Source organism: Scyliorhinus torazame, chromosome 30 (assembly GCF_047496885.1).
Source record: "Scyliorhinus torazame isolate Kashiwa2021f chromosome 30, sScyTor2.1, whole genome shotgun sequence".
Lineage (NCBI taxonomy): Eukaryota > Metazoa > Chordata > Chondrichthyes > Carcharhiniformes > Scyliorhinidae > Scyliorhinus > Scyliorhinus torazame.
In genome coordinates this window covers 27,925,031-27,946,483 of record NC_092736.1, presented here as the reverse complement: position 1 = coordinate 27,946,483, position 21,453 = coordinate 27,925,031, and the positions used below count along the sequence as shown (strand labels likewise).

The window sequence follows — 21,453 nt, the reverse complement described above, 5'->3', positions numbered from 1 at the left end:
AATTACCCTTCTCCCAGTTATAAACCTTGCCCTGCCGTATGTTCTTATCCCTCTCCATTACTAAAGTGAAAGTCACCGAATTGTGGTCACGATCTCCAAAGTGCTCTCCCACAACCAAATCTAACACTTGGCCCGGTTCATTACCCAGTACCAAATCCAATGTGGCCCCCCTCTTGTCGGTCTATCCACATGCTGTGTGAGGAAACCCTCCTGCACAGTCTGTACAAATACTGCCCCATCCGAACTGTTCGAATTATAGAGGTTCCAATCAATATTTGGAAAGTTAAAGTCACCCATGACAACTACCCTGTGACTACCGCACCTATCCATAATGTGCACTGCAATATTTTCCTCCACATCTGTTACTATTTGGGGGCCTATAGAAAACTCCGAACAAAGTGACCGCTCCTTTCCTATTTCTAACTTCAGCCCACACTACCTCAGTGAACAAATCCTCCTCAAACTGCCTTTCTGCAGCCATTATACTATCCGTGATCAACAATGCTACTCCTCCACCTCTTTTATCACCTTCCCTAATCTTACTGAAACATCTAAACCCCGGAACCCTCAACAACCATTCCTGTCCCTGTTCTATCCACGTCTCCGTAATGGCCACAACATCGGAGTCCCAGGTACCAATCCATGCTTCAAGCTCAACAACCTTATTCCTGATGCTCCTCGCATTGAAGTAGACACACTTCAAACCACCTTCATGCCTGCAGGTCCACTCTTGTGACCTTGGTACCTTCCTCAGTACTGCTCTACCCTCAACTTCCTGAACTCCAGCAACGCTACCTCCTGGACTACAGATCAGTTTCCCATCCCCCTGCCAAATTAGTTTAAACCCCCCCGAAGAGCTGTAGCTAATTTCCCTCCAAGGATATTGGTGCCCCTCTGGTTCAGGCGTAACCCGTCCTGTTTGTACAGGTCCCACCTTCCCCAGAATGTGCTCCAATTATCCAAGTAACTGAAACCCTCCCTCCTACACCATCCCTGTAGCCACGTGTTTAACTGCACTCTCTTCCTGTTCCTCACCTCGCTAGCACCTGGCACTGGCACGTGGCCTCCTTCTGTTTGGGTGTTAGTTTGGTTCTTAGCCAACGCCACTGGTGAGCAGGAATGCAAAAAGAACGAAAATGTGTAGGCCCCTTCCCGTCAGTATGCAGCCCCTCCTTGGGCAAGTGTGCCTCCTCATAGCAACACAGGGAAACTGGGTCCCCCCCCCCCCCCCCCGGGTAAAAGCTTTAGAGAAACCCAGAGGAGGATTAACCCCAGACATGCAGTGTGCAGGCACACCAGCGTGGACATGCACTGGAACTCATAAACCAACCTTGTAGCCATGGGCGAATACCTTAGTTACCTTGGTGGATACCACTGGAGGGTTGAAGGACAAAGGAGTAAAGCCCTGACAGGGTGGATGCAAGATGGCGCCGGAGCATGGCGACTCTCCCTAACCGAACCTCTTTGTACTTGTGGAAAAATGAAAATCGCTTATTGTCACAAGTAGGCTTCAAATGATGTTACTGTGAAAAGCCCCTAGTCGCCACATTCCGGCGCCTGTTCGGGGTATAATAGTTCTAATCTTTTAAAATTTAATTCTAAGACTAACATTAATACTAACCTTTCTTTTTTCTGATCTGATTAACACTACACCCCCCTGTATGCTTCACCCGATGCCGGTGTCTATGGAGTTACATTGTGTACCTTGTGTTGCCCTATTATGTATTTTCTTTTCTTTTCTTTTCATGTACTTAATGATCTGTTGAGCTGCTCGCAGAAAAATACTTTTCACTGTACCTTGGTACACGTGACGATAAACAAAATCCAATCCAAAGAAGAAAACGCTGGCGTGGAGCCCAAAGGATGTCCAAATATCTCAGAGGAGAATTTTTTTTTTTCTCTTGAGGGTTGTGCGTCTTTGGAACCCTCTGCCTTGCAAGACGATGGAAGGTGGGGGTCATTGAATAGTTTGAAGGTGGCGGTAGATAATATTCTTGTTGGGCAAGTTGGGTAGATGGGAATGTGGAACTTGAAACAAACAGATCAGCCATTGGCTGGAATGGCTGGAGCAGGCCTGAGGGGCCGAATGGCCTACTTCTGTTCCTGTTCCATATGTCATCCTTTCAGCAACTCCTTCAACCCAAGCCGGTGACAAACATGGTGCTCGACGTTCCTTGGCCAAGCAAGGAGCTCAAGAGAGGGTTCCTGACATTTAGGCTGTCCAAGGTGACCATAAATATTGCCCAGGCTTACACCCTGGGTGACATTCTAGTTTCATTGCAGTGTTAATACAGCACGGGACACGGCCATTACGAAGTTGAACACAGAGTTGACCACTATCATCTCATGAGCTGGATGGCTGCCAAAGAATGTCTGTGCAGATTCCGCAGTGCCACCAGTGGTGGGAGGGTGTAATTATAGTGTGACGTTTACAGGGGCATTTTCCACCATCAACAAAAGCAGAGGGGTTTACTCAGCAGGTAGGTAAAAAAATAAGGACAAAATGGGCAGCACGGTAGCACAAGTGGCTAGCACTGTGGCTTCACAGCACCAGGGTCCCAGGTTCGATTCCCCGCTGGGTCACTATCTGTGCAGAGTCTGCACGTTCTCCCCGTGTCTGCGTGGTTTCCTCCGGGTGCTCCGGTTTCCTCCCACAGTCCAAAGACGTGCAGGTTAGGTGGACTGGCCACGCTAAATTGCCCTTAGTGTCCAAAAGGGTTGGGTGAGGTTATTGGGTTACGGGGATAGGGTGGAAGTGAGAGCTTAAGGGGATCGATGCAGACTCGATGGGCAGAATGGCCTCCTTCTGCACTGTATATTCTATGTTCTATGTACGACTCAAAAATGGGGGATTGAATAGCATCTACATGACCTAGTACAATTACTGTACAGCTGTTCTCTTTATATATTAACGATCTAGATGACGGGACTGGGGGCATTCTGGCTAAGTTTGCCGATGATACAAAGATAGGTGGAGGGGCAGGTAGTATGGAGGAGGTGGGGAGGCTGCAGAAAGATTTAGACAGTTTAGGAGAGTGGTCCAAGAAATGGCTGATGAAATTCAACGTGGGCAAGTGCGAGGTCTTGCACTTTGGAAAAAAGAATAGAGGCATGGACTATTTTCTAAATAGTGACAAAATTCATAATGCTGAAGTGCAAAGGGACTTGGGAGTCCTAGTCCAGGATTCTCTAAAGGTAAACTTGCAGGTTGAGTCCGTAATTAAGAAAGCAAATGCAATGTTGTCATTTATCTCAAGAGGCTTGGAATATAAAAGCAGGGATGTACTTCTGAAGCTTTATAAAGCATTAGTTAGGCACCATTTAGAATACTGTGAGCAATTTTGGGCCCCACACCTCAGGAAGGACATTCTGGCACTGGAGCGGGTCCAGCGGAGATTCACACGGATGATCCCAGGAATGGTAGGCCTAACATACGATGAACGTCTGAGGATCCTGGGATTATATTCATTGGAGTTTAGGAGGTTGAGGGGAGATCTAATAGAAACTTACAAGATAATGAATGGCTTAGATAGGGTGGACGTAGGGAAGTTGTTTCCATTAGCAGGGGAGACTAGGACCCGGGGGCACAGCCTTAGAATAAAAGGGAGTCACTTTAGAACAGAGATGAGGAGAAATTTCTTCAGCCAGAGAGCGGTGGGTCTGTGGAATTCATTGCCACAGAGGGCGGTGGAGGCCGGGACGTTGAGTGTCTTTAAGACAGAAGTTGATAAATTCTTGATTTCTCGAGGAATTAAGGGCTATGGAGAGAGAGCGGGTAAATGGAGTTGAAATCAGCCATGATTGAATGGTGGAGTGGACTCGATGGGCCGATTGGCCTTACTTCCGCTCCTATGTCTTATGGTCTAATGCCTTTTAATAAACCCACTTCATCTAAAGATGAAACTTTGGTTTTGATTGCGTGTGAAATATCACAGGTCAGTCGAATGGTATTTTATTTAAAGCATTGAATTGGAGTCTTTTTTGTTGTATAATTTAGGCTTTGCCGCAGGAGAAATCTATTTAGTTCTTGGATCTGTATGATTCATAGCTTCTTTATTCTAATCATCTCATTGGCCAATGGGAGTCACATGGTTGTTTGTATCATCAGTCAAGTGATTGCTATGGACCAATTGCTACTCGTCTACCCCCCATAGGCCTCTTGGCCGCTCTTGCAGCCCAACCCGCGGGCCCGAATCTTGCCCAGGCCCAGGGCCTGTTCCCATTTTTGAAAATCTCCCCCCAAACCCAAATCGTCTGTCTCTGACTCACGCCTACCGTATTACCCATTACCCTGCCCAAATGCTGGGCTCTCTCCATTGGCTCTCACTTAGATCCTGTGGGTGGTTCCTGTCTCAGGACTGATCGAGGAGGGTATCTCCAAGGAGGGGCAAGTCCCTGTCCCAGTCAGGCCCAGGAGGGGGGCTTGCTGTAGCTTCTGCCAACGGAGAACGATGGAACGTCACCCCAGGAATTCTCTGGTCGAGAGGAAATTGATAAATGTTTGTCTCAACGGCCAAAAATCCCTCAATAAATGTGTCTTCAAAGCTGAACAAAAGCATCTTTGGAAAAGATTGATTCTCACAGCGACATTTGGTGCTGAGTGGGAAGTGCATGAGATGGAAGCTCTCTGTGACCGATTTGCTTATGGTTTAGGCCTAGCTTGTACGTCACATCGGCAACCAATTTCTAAACAATCACAATTCTAGATCGGAGCAGCCCAGGAGACGGAGTATCTCATTGTTAGAACGTAAATCGTTCCAGGAGACTCAAGTGAGGGGGTGGGGGCAGATGTCGCTAAGAGCCTGGTTATAGAGGTAGGGTAAAGTCTTAACGGAGGAGAGAGAGGCAGTGTGCTTGGGGTTGGAAGGAATAACGAAAGGAGTGCGCACAAGTGAGTAAAATCCCATTGAGTTAACGTTGACCTCACTGTCGGCAAGGTATCAAATAGAACTGGGGAGAGGGGGGGGGCGGGCGGGGGACCCAGATTCAGTGGCCCTGACCGTCAATACAAATCCAATTCTTCCCGGGAGTGAAGACAGGACAAAGAGCTGACTGTTCAACTTTAAGCAGCTTCAGGAAGACTCCGGGCCCCAGGTGCGATGGAAGGACCGACAGAGATAGAGTTGCCAACTGTGATTGAATGTAGTCCCGGCGGTTTCATCACCTGACTCGCCCCCACGCTCCAACCAGTAGTCGGCCAACACATCACTCCTTGTGACGTACGGCGTTCCTACGCCAATTGGAACGCAAAAAGGCTCATTATCCAATTGGAAGATACCTACGTCAGTCCAGAAACCTTCCTTCCCTCACCATTTTTGATATTTTTATATCCGGAAAGGAGACATTTTCAAGTAAAATTGGGAGGGGGGGGAATTGGTCTTGTTGTCCGGGTGATTTTTTTTTCAAGGGTCGGACGCAGCAGTGTTTTGGAGATTGATCTTCAATTGCTGGAGATTCCAGGCCAACACCTGGAGGGTTGGAAACCCTAACCGGAGAAGGGACCCCCCCCGCCCCCCTCCCACAACTACGTTCTTCCTGCCGGGCTGTTTCTCCTGCCGTCTGTGGTTTGCTGAGTAGCTCGTGGGTTGTGGGCGATTTAAGAGCGTAAGCTGGCCCCCCCCACCCCCAATAACCCACGACTCCCCTTCCCAAACCCGGCAAGACCAAGAGGTGTGTGAGCTGCATCATTGGGTCAGTGCCTGCATTATGTCTTTCACCAGCATGGTACCAATCACCATCTTCTCACAGTTTATCGTCAGCTGGGCCATGCCGCCGTCTTTGGTCACCAGGGTCACAAGAACCAAAGCGCCGCCACTCACCGTTCGAGCAGCGAACCTACCAGGAAAGAGGAGACAAAGCAGGTCAGGCGGTCCACGGACGGTTTAAGAGCTCATCAAAGATCCCAGTGAAAGACCGACGGCCTTCAAATGAACAGCACTGTATTTATGTACAACTACAAAATTACTGTAAGGAGTCTGACAACACCAGGTTAAAGTCCTACAGGTTTGTTTCGATGTCACTAACTTTCAGAGCTCTGCTCCTTCCTCAGGTGAGAAAGGAGCAGCGCTCCGAAAGCTAGTGACATTGAAACAAACCTGTTGGACTTTAAACTGGTGTTGTAAGACTTCTTACTGTGCTCACCCCAGTCCAACACCGGCATCTCCACATCATGGCTACAAAATTACTAACAGTGATTAAGATTGAGTTAGAACATAGAACATAGAAAAATACAGTTGAGAACAGGCCCTTCGGCCCACGATGTTGTGCCAAACCTTTGTCCTAGATTAATCATAGATTATCATTGAATTTACAGTGCAGAAGGAGGCCATTCGGCCCATTGACTCTGAACTGGCTCTTGGAAAGAGCACCCTACCCAAAGTCAACACCTCCACCCAACACGAAGGGCAATTTTGGACACTAAGGGCAATTTATCATGGCCAGTCCACCTAACCTGCACATCTTTGGACTGTGGGAGGAAACCGGAGCATCCGGAGGAAGCCCACGCACACACGGGGAGGATGTGCAGACTCCACACAGACAGTGACCCAAGCCGGAATCGAACCTGGGACCCTGGAGCTGTGAAGCAATTGTGCTATCCACTATGCTACCGTGCTGCCCTTAAGAACAAATAAATCTACACTATATAATTTTACCGTAATCCATGTACCTATCCAATAGCTGCTTGAAGGTCCCTAATGTTTCCGACTCAACTACTTCCACAGGCAGTGCATTCCATGCCCCCACTACTCTCTGGGTAAAGAACCTACCTCTGACATCCCCCCTATATCTTCCACCATTCACCTTAAATTTATGTCCCCTTGTAATGGTTTGTTCCACCCAGGGAAAAAGTCTCTGACTGTCTACTCTATCTATTCCCCTGATCATCTTATAAACCTCTATCAAGTCGTCCCTCATCCTTCTCCATTCTAATGAGAAAAGGCCTAGCGCCCTCAACCTTTCCTCGTAAGACCCACTCTCCATTCCTGGCAACATCCTGGTAAACCTCCTTTGTACCTTTTCCAAAGCTTCCACATCCTTCCTAAAATGAGGCGACCAGAACTGTACACAGTTTTTAAAGTAACTTTGACTGCGGTGCCGAGTTCCTGGTGCTCACCACGGGGCTGTGCTCGGAATGGTGGTGGTGTGGTGTGAGGGGGGGGGGGGGGGGCAGCATTGAGGGTCACAGGACAGGAGGCCATTTATCTCGCTTACACACACACACACACACACACACACCCCTTTAGCTCAGTTTTGGTGGACCTGGGACCTTACGCCACAAAGCCCCAAGGCTTTGGGTTGTGGTGGTGAGACCCACGCAGACACGGGGAGAACGTGCAAACTCCAGACGGACAGTGACCTGGAGCCGGGATTCAAACCTGGGTCCTCGGTGCCATGAGGCAGCAGTGCTAACCCACTGCGCCACCGTGCTGCCCCTCGGTCTCACACCCCCGTGGGAAATTGATCCAATTACCATTACTAAATGTTAAATATTTTGTCAACTATATTGTTAAAGCTTCAGAGAAGTTCCCGTACCAGCCTCCCCCAACAGGCGCCGGAATGTGGCGACTAGGGGCTTTTCACAGTAACTTCATTGAAGCCTACTTGTGACAATAAGCGATTTATTTCATTTCATTTCAGAAACAGGTGATGGGTATTAATTGTCTTTGGCGAGGGAGTATGCGGTGACCGCTGGGCACCACGGGTGCATCATCACTCCCAGGAATTATATATTGGTTCAATTAGTTGGGTTTCCATTGATGTTTTAGGTTCAGTGGCCCACAGGGACTGTCATCCACAGTCATTTTTGTTCAATGTACTGCTCTTTTTGGTTTTGTTTTATTAAAAGAGTGCAAATAATTAATTCAATTGGCTAACTTTCCTGTGAGAATTATTTTGGTTATCATACCCCTTTAAGGGGCTGCTGCCCCTATTCATTTGTTAATAGATTTATTTTTTACTTCTTTCAAAAAAAATAGCACATGAATGGGGAATTGTTCCTCAATTTCTGGTTACATTTCAACCCCACGTTCCTGATCATTGGTTACGTGACGCGGAGTAGGGCAGAGGGGGGTAGGTGGACCTCCTCGTGAGCCTACTCCTGGGCCTGGGATTGGGCCATCAACAGACCCAAGCAGCGGGCAGTCTTTTTAAAAAATATATATTTTATTGAAATTTTTTTCCAAACAACAATTTTTCCCTCTTACAAAGCAAACGAAACAATAACAAAACAGAAATTTTTAACAATACACAGGTAACAAAACCTCTTTATCTTTGACCTAAACTAAACTAAACCCCCCCCCCCTTCCCCCTGGGTTGCTGCTGCAGGTCATCTGTCTTCCCTCTAACGTTCCCCTAGGTAGTCGAGAAATGACTGCCACCGCCTGGTGAACCCTTGAGCCGATCCTCTCAGGGCAAACTTTATCTGCTCCAGTTTAATGAACCCCGCCATATAATTTACCCAGGCCTCCAGTCCAGGGGGTTTCGCCTCCTTCCACATGAGTAGGATCCTGCGCCGGGCTACTAGGGACGCAAAGGCCACGACATCGGCCTCTTTCGCCTCCTGCACTCCCAGCTCTTCCGCAACTCCAAATAGAGCTAACCCCCAGCCTGGTTTGACCCGGGCCTTCACCACCTACGAAATCACTCCCGTCACTCCCTTCCAATACCCTTCCAGTGCTGGGCACGCCCAAAACATATGTGCGTGGTTTGCCGGGCTCCCGCCACACCTCCCACATTTGTCCTCCACTCCAAAGAACCTGCTCAATCTTGCCCTCGTTATGTGTGCTCTATGTAGCACCTTAAATTGAATCAGGCTAAGCCTGGCGCATGAGGAAGAGGAATTTACCCTGCTTAGGGCATCAGCCCACATACCCTCCTCTATCTCCTCCCCTAATTCTTCTTCCCACTTTCCTTTTAGTTCACCCACCGACTCCTCCCCCTCTTCCCTCATCTCTCTATAAATCTCTGACACCTTGCCCTCTCCGACCCACACCCCTGAAAGCACCCTGTCCTGTATCCCCTGTGTCGGGAGCAACGGAAATTCCCTCACCTGTTGTCTAGTAAACGCCCTCACCTGCATAAATCGCAGGAAATTTCCCCGGGGCAACTTATACTTTTCCTCCAATGCTCCCAAGCTCGCAAAAGTCCCATCTATAAATAAATCTCCCACCTTCCTAATTCCCAACTGGTACCAGCTCTGAAATCCTCCATCCATTCTTCCTGGGGCGAACCTATGGTTGTTCCTGATAGGGGACCCCACCAGGGCTCCCCGCACCCCTCTCTGTCGCCTCCACTGTCCCCAGATATTCAGTGTTGCCGCCACCACCGGGTTCGTGGTAAACTTTTTAGGTGAGAACGGTAGCGGCGCCGTCACCAGCGCCTCTAAACTCGTCCCTTTACAGGACTTTCTCTCCAGTCTTTTCCACGCCGCTCCCTCACCCTCCATCATCCATCTACGTATCATTGCCACATTGGCGGCCCAATAGTAATCACCCAAGTTCGGTAGTGCCAGTCCTCCTCTGTCCCTACTACGCTGAAGGAACCCCCTCCTTACTCTCGGAACTTTCCCTGCCCACACGAAGCTCGTGATGCTCCTATCTATTTTATTTGCAGCGGGCAGTCTTGCAACCCAACTGTCTTTCCCTCTTCCGCAGCGATGTTCGCAGCAGGGATGGCCTTGGAAAGGGAGCACTACCAGTTCGCTTGAAGTCTTCCATGACTGGTGGGCACAGTAGGGGCTGAGGTGCATCATTTTTAAAATAAATATGTTTATTCAAACAGAATTTTAGCAACCCCCCCCCCCCCCCCAATAACAAAAAGAAACACAAACACAACAGTCAAAAATTATACAACACTTATACATTGGGTTTCCCCATATACAGTAACCCCCCCATATGACATTCCAAGGTACCCATAGGGAAGCCCCCCACCCACCCACCCGAATTCCACCCCCCCCCCCCCCCCGAAAGATACCCCTCTCCCCTCCCCCCCACCCTTGGGTTGCTGCTGACCTCCTCCTAACGCTCCGCAAGATAGTCTAGGAACGGTTGCCACCGCCTGAATAACCCCTGCACAGAACCTCGCAGGGCAAACTTCATCCTCTCCAGCGGCTTCGCGTCCTTCCACAATAGCAAGATCCTCCGCCGGGCTACCAGGGACGCAAAGGCCAGGATACCGGCCTCTTTCGCCTCCTACACTCCCGGCTCGTCCGTTACCCCAAATAGTGCCAACCCCCAGCTCGGCTTGACCTGGACTTTCACCACCTTGGACATAGTCCTCGCGAAACCCCTCCAGTGCCGGGCACGACCAGAACATGTGGACGTGATTCGCCGGGCTTCCCGAGCACCTCCCACATCTATCCTCCACCCCAAAGAACCTACTCAACCTCGCCCCTGTCATATGCGCTCTGTGAGTAACCTTAAATTGTATTAGGCTGAGCCTGGCGCAAGAGGAGGAAGAATTAACCCTACTCAGGGCATCAGCCCACAGACCCTCATCTATCTCCTCCCCAAGCTCCTCCTCCCACTTGCCCTTTAACTCCTGTACCGAGGCCGCCTCCTCTTCTTTCAGCTCCTGGTAGATCTGACCCTGGTAGATCGCCGAAACCCTGCCCTCTCCAACCCATACACCCAAAATCACCCTGTCCTGAGTCCCCTGTGCTGGGAGCAGCGGGAATTCCCTCACCTGCCGCCTCACAAATGCCTTCACTTGCATAAACCTGAAAGCATTTCCCGGGGGTAACCCAAACTTCTCCTCCAGCGCCCCTAGGCTCGCAACTGTCCCATCTATAAACAGGTCCCCCATTCTTCTAATCCCTGCCCGATGCCAGCTCCAAAACCCCCCATCCATCCTTCCCAGGACGAACCAATGGTTCTCCCGAATCGGGGACCAAACCGAGGCTCCCATCTCGCCCCTGTGTCGTCTCCACTGCCCCCAGATCTTCAACGTCGCTGCCACCACCGGACTCGTGGTGTACCTTGTCGGCGAGAGCGGCAGCGGTGCCGTCGCCAACGCCCTCAGGCTCGTGCCCACACAGGACGCCATCTCTAACCTCTTCCACGCCGCCCCCTCTCTCTCCATTACCCAGTTACGGATCATCGCCACGTTGGCAGCCCAATAGTATCCGCACAAATTCGGCAGCGCCAGCCCTCCCTGTCCCTACTACGCTCCAGAAACACCCTCTTTACCCTCGGGGTCTTATTTGCCCACACGAAACCCATGATGCTCCTACCTACCCGTTTGAAAAAGGCCTTGGGGATCATAATGGGAAGGCACTGGAACACAAAGAGAAACCTCGGGAGGACCGTCATTTTAACCGACTGCACTGAGGTGCATCATTAACCCCGGAGACACCATTTTGATTTGATTTTTAAAGAAGCTTGTTTCAGTCACTGTGCCTCGCCAGGCCTGTCGCCCCCAATTTTGCTTTCGTGATTTTTTTTTTTTGGATTCTATTTATTGTTCTTAAAAGAGCATAAAAATAGGGGATTGGCTCCTCGATTTTTAGTTGCAATTCAGCCCCATGCTCCTGATGCTGGGTCATCTTGTGTGGAGGCGAGCTAGGAGGGTGGAGGGCCTCCTTGTAAACCCGCTCCTGGGCCTGGCGAAGGTGGGCAGCAATAGGTCCAGGCAGCGGGCAGTCTAGGGGGTTGTCTGACCCGACTGTCTGCGCCTCTACCGCGGGTACGTTCGTGGCCAGGTGGCCTAGGAGAGGGAGCACGCGGCATCCAATGATATGCTTGAGGCCTTCGTTGAGGTAATTAACGCCCATCATCGTTTTCTTTCATGGCAATGCCTTGGCCAATCAGAGTCAATCAATCAGCACCCTTTTCTCCTGTGGCAGACATGTGATCGTTTGAAACTTGACCCCGACCCCCCCCCCAAACGATAAAAACTGGTGAACCAAAACTCAGGCAAACATTTGCTCAATTCAGGCCCCTCCATTTACCTGTACTCATTGTCCAGTCCACACGGCACACGCCCCAGATTAGCAATAGACATCACTCGCTGGACGATGGCTTGGTCGCTCCGGAATTGCTCTGGGAGGGTCAGTTTTTCCTTGATTTCATTCATTCCCATCAGTTTTCCTGTGTTGCCGAGAGAGGGAAGCGCGGTTACACCACTTTTCAAAATGCCTCAATTCTCCACCTCGTCCCTTAAGAAGAACAAGGCTTTCCCTGTCAACGTCACTGAAACTCGGAGCTCTCCAAGGTCAAGCTGGAAATACAAGCTCGGAGCGCGGGGGGGGGTGCATTAGTTAAGGAATTAACAACAGACCCGTTAATCTCTTTTTCTTGACCGGGGGCTCGAGAACTTGCTGAGGGCAAAACCAAGATTGGGAATCGCTTTGATCCTGCAATCCACCAGGAAAACTCTGGGAGAATCAGCATTCCCATTACCATTCAGCGGCGGTGGGAGGATCCAGCAGGATGAGGCAGCCGACACACTGGCGAACCTGGTGGGATCTTCCAGCCCAGTTCAAAGAGCTTTCCTGGTTTACCCGAAACTCTCAGGGGGAAAAAACAAACTCCTGCTTTCAAGTTAGGGCCGGCGGGCTAACCCACGCAAGGATTGCCCCAGGGAATGTATCGGTGTTTGTGAACCTGTCCATCCCTTTGATAATCCGTGGCCTGCACCTCTCTGTTGCAACGGGCCTTCAAGGGGTTGCAGCATGACATCATTAGAAAGGAAGTGTGCCATGCAATCTAGTTTTGCTTTGCAACAGAGAACACACATGCAGCTCTGGTGGCCTTACACTTTTTATCCATGTATACATATCTTCCTATGTGCCTAGTCTAAATAAGTAAACCCATAACCTGTCTACACAATAACCCATCTGTGATAGAAACACACGATACTCTCCGCAGTGGAGTCTAGAATTATAGCAAAACCACAGGGATCAAGCGGTGTGTCCATTCGCTCCATGCTTGGCTATCCCACCCAGCTGGACCACTGTATCGCTCTCTGTGATCCACAGCTGAATACATTGTGTGAGTGGGATTGATTACAGAATGGTGTGGCAATCCTTGAAATCTCTCTCGATGTCAGGATAAAGGCACTTGTTTCAGTGCCAGGCACCTGCCAGTTCTGGGCACAGGTGATCAACGGGCTCTGTCAATCCATCGACACTGCGTTGATCCTAGTTTTAGAGAATCCTACCTCAGGCCACTACCAAGGAGGTGAAAAGAAAATGGCCATGGCGCGGTAATGGTTTCTGAGTGAGGAAGGGGGGGAATCCACCTAACGTGTACATCTTTGGACATTATAAGGGGCTATTTTAACATGGTCAATCCACCGAGCCTGCACATCTTTGGGCTGTGGGAGGAAATCAGAGCTCCCGGAAGGAACCCACGCACACACGGGGAGAGCGTGCAAACTCCGCACAGACAGTAACCAAAGCTGGGAATCGAACCCGGGCCCCTGGCGCTGAGGCAGCGGTGCTAACCACTGTGCCACCGTGCTGCCCTGAGCTCCCCGAGTAGCGTTCACCTTCCTCCCAACTCTTGGGGGATTCTCGACAAGTGTTCCCCCCCCCCCCCATCCCACACGTGTTTTTGCATTGCTTTGACGCCCGGGAAATGAGAGCAGCCAATGGCATAATTTTCCTCACGATGACACATGCGCAAGCAATGGAACGTGTGCACAAGGCAGCAGCAATACCCTCACCGCATCCAAGTGAGGCACTAAACCAGCCGGGGGAGTGGGGGGTGGGGGAGGGGGAGTGTGGGTGGGGGGGGTAGAGGGCGGGTGGGGATGTGTGCCAAACACCACTCGTCTCAAAAGACAACCCTCTACAGAGCAAAGACATGAATCAGGTGATGCTCCATCACTAACAAAGCACGGACAGTACAGACAAACACAGCGACAAGTGGGGGAAAGGGACAATGTGCAGCAGGGTTTGACATCCACATGTTTTACACCCCGAGCCCTCTTTTCGGTGCGTCTACTTACCGGCGCTGGGATTTAAGAGTTGATCTATGACAGCAAGTGGGAAAACAAAGTGCAACGTAGTAAAAGAAAAAAAATCGAACTGTGAATTCGAAGACTATATTAGTCGTACTTCGAACTGAATCCCCCTCTCGCTCACTTGCCCTTCTCACAAAGGGCCCTCATCTTACATTCCGTGAAGAGTTGTCCTCGTTGCCTCAAAACCCACCCCCCCCGCCCGCATACTCGCCGTGACTGACCAAGGTTTCTGGTCAAGCAACGATTCTCAAATTCTCGTCAATGGTTTTCAAATCCCTCCGTACACTCACCACCGGCATGTCTGTAAACTCCCACAACCCCACAACCGTTCCCCCGAGATGTCTGCGCTCCTCCAATTGTGGCCTCTTGGTTACCTTGGTTCAGTTGTCCAGGCCTCAACCTCTAAAATGTCCTCCTCGCCGCACTTCCCCGCCTTGCTGGACCTCCCAAGGGCAATTAGTGAGGCACAATAAATGCAGGCCGAATGGCTCCACTCATGAACAGATAAAAGAATATATTTTCCCTCCTTTAAGACACTCCTTAAAATCTACCTCTTCGGCCAAGTTGTTGGTCATCTGCCCTAATATCTCAAGTGCCCGGTATTGAATTCTGTTTTGTAACGCTCTGTAAAGCACCTTGGGACATTTCATTATATTTAAGGTGCTATATAAATGCAAGTCATTGTTGTTGAGAGCACCCAAGACCCCCTTGGACAAGAGTTCATCGTCAAACCTCATGTTAACTGACTCCCTATAGGACTGGAGAAGACCTTCGACCCCTCTAGTGTGATGATGAATTCAGCCTCGGTGCGAGAGGTTAAAGACTGGCTGACGACCAGGAGACACGGGTTCAAGTTACCGACAGCTGATCTGGAATTGAAAGCTCTTTGCACCAATGGTGACCATGACAATTATCGTTGAGTGTTCTAAAATCTCATTTGTTTTGGCAGTGGCATTGTCGCTCGACTGGTAATCCGGAGACCAGGGTTCGAATCCTGCCACGGCAGATGGTGGCAATTGAATTCAATAAAATTCTAGAATTGAAAGTCTAATGTCCTTTAGGGAAGGAAATCTGCCAGCCTTACCCTCTCTGGCTTACATGTGACTCCAGATCGACAGCAATGTGGGTTGACTCCTAAGTGCCACTCAGTTCAAGGGCAATTAGGGATGGGCAACAAATGCTGGCCTTGCCAGCGATGCCCACACCCCCATGGACACTGCATTGTCCATTCCTCGCAGCAATAGTATAGTCAGCACAGTCGCGGAGGACCGTAGGCCGCTCTCCCTTAGAGAGCTGACCGGGGGTGATCTAACCCAAGGGACACCACACCCTCAAGCGAGGGGCAAGGTTGAGAAAGGTGGGACCTTAATGAAGAAGCTGGAACGGGAATTGAACCTGCCCTGTTGGCCTCCCTCAACAAACCAGCCTTCTGGCCAACACAACTAAACCGGCCCCACTCCACTGTGGCTCAACGGGTCGCGCTCCTACCTCTCAACCAGGAAGCTGCAAGTTCCAAGTCCCACTCCAGGACCTTGAGGGAGTGCCGCCCGGTCAGAGGTGTGCTGCCCTGGACATGAGCAACAGCCAATGGCTGAAGTTCCGTGAAAAACAATTGTGTTTTGCCTGGGTGACCTGACCAATATTCATCCCGCAAACTTCATTAAAACAAATCTGCCTGGGATCTTACTGTGCACAAACTGGCTGCCGTGTTTCCGTGACTCATCCAGAGCTGGTGAGGAATGTGAGAAATCTTGTTAATGTACTGCTGGCAGCTCAGAGCGCTGAATCATTGGGTTATTATTCAGTTACGTCTTCAGCATTCTCTGGCTGGCAGCCCAGCTTGGAACCATTGGTGAGAAAACAAATGGAAAAGAGACCCCATCTTATTCGCCTTCAAACCTGGGAGTTGCGTACGCTGCAATGATCACTGAGTTGCTGCATTGATCAAAGCGATCAGTCCCAATTAATGAGCCTACAACAGTCCCAGACGCGAGGTGAGCAAAGGTCGGACAGTCTAGGCACCTGCCCGCTGGAGTTTAGAAGAATAAGAGATGACTTACGAGATGATTAATCAGATGGGCAGGATTTAGCCCCCAAAACTTTGGCCTGATGAGTTTTGACAGGTTGGATGTGGAGAGGATGTTTCTTCTTGTGGGAGATTCTCGAACTAGGGGACAGTGTGTAAGAATGAGGAGGTCTCCCATTGAAATAAGAGACGAGGAGAATCGTTCCCCTCAAGAGGGTTTTTGACTCTCTGGAACTCTTTTCCTCAAAGGCGGTGGAAGCTGAGACTTGGAATGTTTTTTAAGGCAGAGCCAGATAGATTCTTGGTTGGGCTGGAGTGGGAAGACAACAATGTGGGGTTGAGGTTTACAAATCAGATCTGCCATGATCTTATTGAATGGCGCGGAGCAGGCTCGAGAGGCCTGCGGCCTACTCCTGCTCTGTATGATGAGAATTTCACGGGCGGCACGTGGCGCAGTGGTTAGCACTGGGACTGCGGCTTTGAGGACCCAGGTTCGAACCCCGGCCCTGGGTCACTGTCCGTGTGGAGTTTGCAAATTCTCCCCGTGTGGGTTTCACCCCCACAACCCAAAGATGTGCAGGTTAGGTGGATTGGCCACACTAAATTGCCCCTTAGTTGGCAAAAAAAATAATTGGGTACTCTAAATCTAGACAAAAAAAATGATGAGAATTTCAGCAGCAGAAGAGCTGTGACACGAGTGACGTCAGACAACGTTGTGGAACCATAGGATCCCCACAGTGCAGATCAAGGCCATTCAGCCCATCGAGTCTGCACGGACCCTCCGAAAGCGCACTCTACCTAGGCCTAGTTGCGTATGTATCGATTCAGCCTCAGCCAGGGGATGGAATCGGTTGCCTGGGAGTGGGGCTGAAGATAACGGCTTCAGTCATCCCAATATTCCCCAAACCATGAGGAGTCTGGACGGAGCGAAACTGTTCCCACTCGCAGAAGGATGGAGGACGAGCAGGCACAGATTGGCAACAGAAGCAACGGAGAAGGCGGAGACACTTTCTTCACACAGCGAGTGGTTAGGGTCTGGAACGCACTGCCCGAGAGTGGGGTGGGGGCCGGTTTAATCGAGGCTTCAAGAGGCAATTGGACTGATACTGGAGAAGGAAGAATCTGCAGGTTTACGAGGAGGAGGCGTTGGGAGTGGCACTCAGTGAATGGGCTCACTCGGAGAGCTGGTGCAGACACGATGGGCTTGAGCCGGCCTCCTTTTTAGCTTTTATTGGTAGAGGGATTGAGTTTCGGAGCCATGAGGTCATGTTGCAGCTGTACAAAACTCTGGTGCGGCCGCATTTGGAGTATTGCGTGCAGTTCTGGTCGCCGCATTATAGGAAGGATGTGGAAGCTTTGGAGCGGGTGCAGAGGAGATTTACCAGGATGTTGCCTGGTATGGAGGGAAGATCTTATGAGGGAAGGCTGAGGGACCTGAGGCTGTTTTTGTTACAGAGAAGAAGGTTAAGAGGTGACTTAATAGAGGCATACAAGATGATCAGAGGATTAGATAGGGTGGACAGTGAGAGCCTTTTTCCACGGATGGTGATGGCTAGCACGAGGGGACATAGCTTTAAATTGAGGGGAGATAGATATAGGACAGATGTCAGAGGAAGGGCAGCACGGTAGCATTGTGGATAGCACAATTGCTTCACAGCTCCAGGGTCCTATGTTCGATTCCGGCTTGGGTCACTGGCTATGCGGAGTCTGCACATCCTCCCAGTGTGTGCATGGGTTTCCTCCGGGTGCTCCGGTTTCCTCCCACGGTCCAGACCAGGGGCGAAATTCTCCCCCAACGGCGGGATGCCCGCCGACTGGCGCCAAAGCCGGCGCAAATCAGACGGGCATCGCGCCGGCAAAAAGGTGCGGAAGTCTCCGCATCTTTGGCGGCCTAGCCCCAACATTGAGGGGCTAGGCCGACGCCGGAGGGATTTCCGCCCCGCCAGCTGGCGGAAATGGCGTTTGTTGCCCCGCCAGCTGGCGCGGAAATGCGGCGCATGCGCGGGAGCGTCAGCGGCCGCTGTCAGTTTCCCAGCGCATGCGCGGGAGCGTCAGCGGCCGCTGTCAGTTTCCCAGCGCATGCGCGGGAGCGTCAGCGGCCGCTGTCAGTTTCCCGCGCATGCGCAGTGGGGAGAGTCACTTCCGCCTCCGCCATGGTGGAGACCGTGGCGGAGGCGGAAGGGAAAGAGTGCCCCCATGGCACAGGCCCGCCCGCGGATCGGTGGGCCCCGATCGCGGGCCAGGCCACCGCGGGGGCACCCCCCGGGGTCAGATCGCCCCGCGCCCCCCCCCAGGACCCCGGAGCCCGCCCGCACCGCCTTGTCCCGCTGGTAAATACCAGGTTTGATTTACGCCGGCGGGACAGGCAATTCTTGGGCGGGACTTCAGCCCATCCGGGCCGGAGAATCCAGCGGGGGGTCCCGCCAACCGGCGCGGCCGGATTCCCGCCCCCGCCCAATCATCGGGAGCGGAGACTTCGGCGGGGGCGGGATTCACGGCGGCCAACGGCCATTCTCCAACCCGGCGGGGGGTCGGAGAATGACGCCCCTGGTCAGTATGGCAGACTTCCTCCTCTGGGAAACACAGCGGTGAAACCAGTTGGTTGTTGAACCACAACTTCATGGTCATTTTTCACTCAGACCGGCTATTTAATGTCCAGTTTTGAATAAACTGTACGCACTGCAGCAGTGAGATTTGAACACAAATTCTCTGGATTATTAGCCCGGTGATATAATTTTGGTTGACTCAAGGGGTGACGGAAACAAGTCGCCAGAGAGTAATTTTTCAGAAAAACGTGTTGCGTCTGATCCTGGGCATTTTCTACCCAAGGATAAAACAGTGTGACAGATTCCGAGTTCAGGCAGAGAGAAGTTCCTCACTTCTCAGTTCAGACAGAGAGTGAGGTTCAAGTGATCAACTCATTGGGTGAAATTCTCCCGAAACGGCGCAATGTCCGCCGACTGGCGCCCAAAACGGCGCCAATCAGACGGGTATCGCGCCGCCCCAAAGGTGCGGAATGCTCCGCATCTTTGGGGGCCGAGCCCCAACATTGAGGGGCTAGGCCGGCGCCGGAGGAATTTCCGCCCCACCAGCTGGCGGAAACGGCCTTTGTTGCCCCGCCAGCTGACGCGGAAATGACATCCCCGGGCGGCGCATGCGCGGGAGCGTCAGCGGCCGCTGACAGTTTCCCACGCATGCGCAGTGGAGGGAGTCTCTTCCGCCTCCGCCATGGTGGAGACCGTGGCGGAGGCGGAAGGGAAATAGTGCCCCCACGGCACAGGCCCGCCCGCGGATCGGTGGGCCCCGATCGCGGGCCAGGCCACCGTGGGGGCACCCCCCGGGGCCAGATCGCCCCGCACCCCTCCCAGGACCCCGGAGCCCGCCCACGTCGCCTTGTCCCGCCGTTCAAAAGGTGGTTTAATCCACGCCGGCGGGACAGGCAATTTATCGGCGGGACTTCGGCCCATACGGGCTGGAGAATCGAGCGGGGGGGCCCGCCAACCGGCGCGGCCCGATTCCCGCCCCCGCCGAATATCCGGTGCCGGAGACTTCGGCAACCGGCGGGGACGGGATTCACGGCAGCCCCCAGCGATTCTCCAACCCAGCGGGGGGTCGGAGAATGACGCCCCATATATACAGAGTACTTCTCTTCCTTGCAAAAACAAAACTCATCGGGGGGCAGCTAGAATAACAGTTTAGTCGAAGGACTTGCTCATTGAACTTTCAGTGTTAAACCAGTACAGTGCAGTCATTCATCTCCCACGCATCTCCCGACGCCTCCTTCGTAGCGAGCGTGTTTCAGAGACACTCACCTTGTTCCTTTTTAAAAGTGTTCTCAGTCATGAAGACAGGCATGATCAGCTCCCCCACGGGAGGCTGGATTGACATATAAAATTGTCGGGTCTGGGAGCTGAGAGAAAAAAAGAAAACACTCAATCCCACAGCAAATTTGAATGACATTACTCATGCTCCTAATTCTTATGTTTGTAATAGTAAAAAGCACTGCATAAATCTAGGCTCGTTCTTTTAGCGTAGCTAGGAGACACTTGCGTCTAAAATCAGCCAATAACTCCACGTACTGTCTTATATATTTAATGTGTTTCCTCCTGAATTGTTGCTCGTGTGCATTTTATTATTTTTTTTAGAAATTTAGATTACCCAATTATTTTTTCCAATTAAGGGGCAATTTAGTGTGGCCAATCCACCTACCCTGCACATTTTTGGGTTGTGGGGGCGAAACCCACGCAGACACGGGGAGAATGTGCAAACTCCACACGGACAGTGACCCAGAGCCGGGATCGAACCTGGGACCTCAGCGCCCGTGAGGCGGCTGTGCTACCACTGCGCCACTGTGCTGCCTGCTCGTGTGCATTTTAGAACATAGAGTCCCTACAGTGCAGAAGGAGGCCATTTGGCCCATCGGGTCTGCACCGACCCTCTGAAAGTGCACCCCAACCTAGGCGCATTCCCCTCGCCCTATCCATGTAACCCCACCTAATCTTTGGATGCTGAGGGACAATTTTAGCGCGGCCAATCCACCTAACCTGCACCTCTTTGGACTGGGGGAGGAAACCGGAGCACCCGGAGGAAACCCACGCAGACACGGGGAGAATATTCAAACTCCGCACAGACAGTCACCTGAGGCCGGAATTGAACCCGGGTCCCTGGCGCTGTGAGGCAACAGTGCTAACCACTGTGCCACCCATTTGATAGATTACATATGAATTCGGAGCAGGAGGAGGCGGTCATTTGGCCCTTCAAGCCTGCTATCCCATTCAATAAGATCATGGCTGATCTGATTGTAACCTCATTCACCACACTCCTGCCCACGCCCAATAATCTTTCACCCCCTTGCTTATCAAGAATCTATCCAGCTCTGCCTTAAATATATTCAAAGACTGCCTTTGAGGAAGAGAGTTCTCGGAGAGAGAAAAGTTCTCTTCATCTCTTTAACAATAAGGAGTCATCCAGTTAATAAACAGTGACACCCAGTTCGAGATTGTCCGACAAGAGGAAACATCCTCTCCACGTCAATACCCTACAGGACCTGGTCTGTCTCAAAGCGCACATGCAGGGAACCACGTTCTTTACAAACTCACACAATGGGATTATCGGATGAACTCTAAATTAATACATCATTAAAAGTGCTCTGGTTCTTTTCTTTTGTTTAGTGTTTCTCTCTGCCCCCCCCTCTCCATGCCGCCTTCACTCCCAGCATCGTAAAGGTTTTTTTTTTTGGGGGGGGGGGGGGGGACCGAGATTTGCGGAGAGGCCGGGCACCCGGTTCCAAGGAGTTTGCACCCCCCCCCCCGGTCACTCACCACAGCTGGAAGTTGGCCGCCTGCGTGGAATCACAGAAGTCGATGCCCAGCGTGTCGGCGGCGACCTGGCCAGGCTGGAGAATGGCTGTGGGCGTGCAGGAGAACAGCCGGTTCGACAAGAGAGAAAGAGAAAAAAGAAAG

The 21,453-nt window shown here is 51.5% G+C and overlaps 1 protein-coding gene across 1 annotated transcript in view; it reads right to left on the bottom strand.

Moving 5' to 3' along the window:
• Positions 1 to 4,038: 4,038 nt before the first annotated feature.
• ap3b2 (adaptor related protein complex 3 subunit beta 2) overlaps positions 4,039 to 21,453 on the bottom strand; it is a 121,204-nt gene continuing 103,789 nt past the window's right edge. Inside the window, exons 23-26 of the mRNA XM_072492601.1 lie at positions 21,313 to 21,397; positions 19,804 to 19,901; positions 11,948 to 12,086; positions 4,039 to 5,835 (exon numbers count right to left, since the gene is read on the bottom strand). Of these exons, the coding sequence (XP_072348702.1) occupies positions 5,685 to 5,835; positions 11,948 to 12,086; positions 19,804 to 19,901; positions 21,313 to 21,397 (473 nt within the window). The 3' untranslated portion in view covers positions 4,039 to 5,684. The remainder of the gene's footprint in view (positions 5,836 to 11,947; positions 12,087 to 19,803; positions 19,902 to 21,312; positions 21,398 to 21,453) is intronic.